The sequence below is a fragment of the Monopterus albus genome, unplaced genomic scaffold, assembly GCF_001952655.1.
Source record: "Monopterus albus unplaced genomic scaffold, M_albus_1.0 scaffold179.1, whole genome shotgun sequence".
NCBI lineage: Eukaryota > Metazoa > Chordata > Actinopteri > Synbranchiformes > Synbranchidae > Monopterus > Monopterus albus.
The window spans coordinates 352,454-357,110 of record NW_018128059.1 but is presented as its reverse complement, the minus strand read 5'-3'; the positions used below and the strand labels follow the sequence as shown (position 1 = coordinate 357,110).

The following is a 4,657-nucleotide window of genomic DNA, read 5'->3' as shown; positions in this document are numbered from 1 at the left end:
ACATCCTATCTCCACTAAACATTTCTAATACATAAAGTATCTATCCAATATCTATCTGACTAAAAATACCTAACATTATGCTGGGGAAGAAATGTTTGTCTGATATTTTTAACACTGTGAAAGAAGAGTCCTGTTCAACTGTAACAGCTTTTGAATTTGTCAGTAAAAACTAAATTTTAAAGAAAGTAAAACCAGTTGCATTATTACCACCTGTGACTTGGCAAATGGTGGTGCTCTCAGAGTCCTTTAAATGCTGTTTTTCAAACTCCGGCAGGTTCTCCATCTTTGCTGAGGACTTCTGAAGCAATGTTAGATGGACTGTTGGGTTTTTGGTCACCTCTCTGACTCAGTTAATCAGTTCAGTTTACCACAGGTGGATTCCACAGCTGAATTTTCTAAACATTTTTGGCAAATGCTATCACCACTGTTTCTCAGAGTCACCACAGTAATAAAAGACACCTCCACAATACCAATGCACATGAACACAGCCATCATGACACTCTTATTAAAACCAAGCAAAGACCCAATCCACTCTTCTAGTTACCATGCCTTATCACTTATTAATTCAGATTTAAAAATTATTACCAAAGCCCTACCCACTAGAATAGAGACAGTCACTCCAATATTAATCCACCCAGATCAAACAAGTTTCATCAAAAACAGAAAGGCTTCAGATAACATCTGTATATTATTTAATTTGATAAATCTTGCATACAAAAAAAAAAAACAATTTTATCACTAGACGCAGAGAAAGCATTTGACAAATTTAACTGGACATTTCTCTTCTGTACATTACGCAGATTTGGGTTTGGAGAGTCGTTCATCCATTGGATAAGAACACTGTATACATCACCTAGGGCAACAATAAGTACAAATGTGATCAGGTCACAAAGCTTCATTTTACAGCAGGGTACCAGACAAGGATGCCCACTCTCACATCTCTATTTGCCATCTTCATCGAACCTCTAGCGGCAGCTATACAACAGAACAATAAAATTAAAGGAATACAAGATATTTACTCAGAACATAAAATTTGTCTTTATGCAGATGGTGTATTATTATATTTACAGGATCCCTGTAATTCTCTACAGGAAACTTTACATATTATTAACACATTTTCTAAGATCTCAAACTACACAATAAACTGGAATAAATCCACCATACTACCACTCTCTGAGGATGCCTGGGATTCTGCAGCTCAAGATTCCTCCCCCTAATTCTGCACAGGCAACATTAAATATCTTGATATTAATATCTCTCCCAGGCTGTCAGAACTTTTTAATCCCAACTACACCCCCATGCTAAAAAAGGTAGAAGATGATTTCAAACGCTCCACGGTCCAGCATTCTTTGCTGACTCATCGGCCAAATTGCTACTGTCAAAATGAAAACTCTACCTCAAATGAACTACCTGTTTACAATGCTTCCCACAACACACAGATAAATGGCTTAAATCACTTGATTCTATAACTTCACAATTGTATTGAAAAAACAAGAAACCCAAAATTTCTCTATCTACATTCCAAAAGAAGAAATCACTAGGTGGCCTAGAAGCACCAAATTTCTAGTATTACTACTTGGCAAATCAGCTACAGTATTTAGTCAAATGGATTCAGAAGGAGAGTTACAACAGTGCATGGATAGAATTAGAGCAAAATTATTGCAAAAATAACTCAAATGCAGACCTTCCTTTTCTACCAAACTCTATTAAGAAAAAGTTCATATCATTTAATACACTGATCCAGAAGTACGGAGCCCAGAGAGAACAGTTCCTCCAGTACAATCAACTAAAATCCATAATTAAGTCAAAGATTAGTGTAACCAATAACTCACTACAGCCCTCCAAATTAATTGAAGAGATTATGAAAATTACATATTCCAAGAAAATAATATCCAAGCTATATAAACTCATATCAAATACAGATTCAACAATAACAATACCAAAATTCAAATGGGAAAATGATTTAACTCTCCCCCTCAACTCCAACTTCTGGACAGAAATTTGCAATATCATCTTTTCTATGACCAGCAATGTAAACTTACAACTTATACAATACAAGACCATTTATAGGACCCATATTACAGAAAGTAAAATGTTCAAAATGGATTTCACTGACACAGACATCTGCTCACAATGCACTCTAGATTGCACCAACAATTATTTTCATGCTACTTGGACCTGCCAACCAGTTCATTCCCTCTGTATAGCAGAAACTCTCCACCATCTTGGGCTGTAGAATCTCTCCTTCTCCATCACTTTACTTAAAATGTAATATAGGAAATCAACCACCTACCAATTAAATCCAAAAGCCCACTCCTCATTTCTCTAGCTATTGCCAAGAAAACAATCTTTCAAAACTGGAAATCAAAAAAAATCAATACACATAAACCACTGGACCAACCTTCTGATAGAATACATCACATTACAGAAAATGACATTCACTCACAAGAATAGTTTATCAGCTTTTTATGACACATGGAACCATTTTAACACATTTCAACTTCAACCAAACACCTGGGGCTGACGCCACACACATTTTCACCAACCTCTAAAAATGTAACAAGCTGATTTTATTATTAGTACTGTTATCATCATTATTATTGGTAATTTTTATTTATTTTCCCTCCTTTTCCTATTCTCATGTTTCATAAACTGCATAAGTGGAAAATACCCACACTTCACACACTACAATCTTGCTAAACACTCTATATCTTTTTATAATGTCACGTATCTTGTTGTCTTGTCTCCCATGTTCAGTCCTGTTTTGTTAATGTGTCACTTTGTTTAGAAAAAAAAAAAAAAGTTAGCATCACAGCTAGCAGATAGTTACAGCAAACAAGATGCACCTGGCCGCACTTTGGAACACCAAAGAAAAGCTATATAATACAGCTGCACAGTGCACGCTTAGCCAATAGTAAGCATACACTAAAACTAATAAAGTAATTTACTTGTTGTTTTGGGCATTTTTATCCTTATTAGTAGTAGTAGAGATACAGAAAGGAAATGTGAGAACAAAAGGGGTATGCCATGCAGTAAGGTCTCCTTCCAGGACAGTGCCATTATATGGTCACCCATTAGGGTGCCTAGGAAAGCAATGCTTATCTTCATGTTTATGTTTGACAGCTGAATAACTGATATTTTGTACACTGTTTGTGGAGAGGATTGTTAGTGTGGATCTTGGACAAACATTCATTTGGTGTTTATTCACTAAAAGCATTTTCAGACTTCTACATGAAAAGTTAAGCATAGACTCAGAAATAAATTCTTTATACAGTGTTAGGTGATTCATTCATTAAAAAATGTTGTGGTCACACCCAGTCCCAAACCTGCTGATTGGCTCAAGACAACTGTGAATTTTATCATTGCACAACGAGCATAACTGCATCTTTGTAATCAAACTGTGTTGTGTGTGGTGGGGGTGTTGCGTTTGCAGGGCCATTTGATGGGCGCGGTGTGACCCTGCTCGAGGTATGTGGTAGCTGGCCAGAGAGCTTTGGCGTGCCACGGAACAACATCGGATCTGCAGATGCCAGCGACGAAGGCCTGCGAGAGAGACTGGCTGACGCCATGTCTGAGTCCCCCTCCAGGGATATAGTAGGATCTGCTACAGGTCAGTGGAGAGTGGACAATATACAAATGCAACCACTCACTTACAACACACATGCATGCAGACATACAGTATAAACACAACACCAACATGTGTCCACCTACTAAGAACTTCTGTTCTTGTATTTTCTGTTTATTGTTCTACTGGAGGATAGATCATAACTTTAGGGCACTACCAAGTAATTTCTCACAATCCACAGGGAAGACTGATGACAGTGATGCCACCAGTGTGACACTGTTTCAGATCTGGCTATTGTAATCTAGACTACAGTCCAAACTGTTGGTGGTGTGATTAATAAACATGATGTGAAAATCTCAGAAAGAGAGAGGAGAAGTTTATTTCTTGCTGCATAGCTACCAAACAAATGATACAAATAAAACTAATCTAAAAATGTTTTCCAGACCAAAGCAACAAATTCAGAAAAAACAACAGACAGTCAAGAATCTAAAGAGCTTGACCTGTTCACATTTTACATCCATAAAAACTGCTGTCATCTCTTGTTGGCATATTTTTGTTGCTAAGGATGTTTGTGCAACGGAAATCAGACTTGAAGGAATTATATGTATCTGTATTGTGGGTCACTGTTTTTTGTTCCAATTCATTTTTAATCCCATTATTAAAGTGTCCATAGCAGAAAAATGTCTTGTTAGGTAGCCTGACTTCCCCACTGTGGCATTACACAGCATACAGTGCAGCCAGGTCAAGGTCCAGTGATGGATTAACTCACCACATGTAGGATGTTCTGGTAGTGTGTGTGTACTAGGTTTTGGCATATCTGTACATGCCTTGCTTTACTTTGAGGCTTCCTGCTGTGTGTGTGCAGCAGACATGCCGGTGGCCCTGACAGTCCAAATGGTTAACTCATTTAGGAAGCGGCAGTGCACCCCAAACCCACCCCCACCCTCCCTTAAGTGAACAAGAATTGCTTTGATTTAAATGTGTGTGTGCTGAGGGGGGACAGCCAAGTGGTGGGGTGTGGTGATGTTGGGGTAGAGGAGTGTGTGTGTGTGTGTGTGTGTGTGTGTGTGTGTGTGTGTGTGTGTTTGGGGG

General features: G+C 38.0%; 1 protein-coding gene across 6 annotated transcripts in view; it reads left to right on the top strand.

Annotated features, from left to right (window-relative positions):
- The window catches only part of bcas3 (BCAS3 microtubule associated cell migration factor), a 531,108-nt gene that overhangs the window by 484,138 nt on the left and 42,313 nt on the right, over positions 1–4,657 (top strand). For 5 of the 6 annotated variants that reach the window (XM_020616813.1, XM_020616811.1, XM_020616810.1 and 2 more), the window contains one exon: positions 3,434–3,610. The exons of the other annotated variant lie outside the window; for it this stretch is intronic. In XM_020616813.1, coding sequence (XP_020472469.1) covers positions 3,434–3,610 — 177 coding nt within the window. The remainder of the gene's footprint in view (positions 1–3,433; positions 3,611–4,657) is intronic. 6 annotated transcript variants of the gene reach the window in all.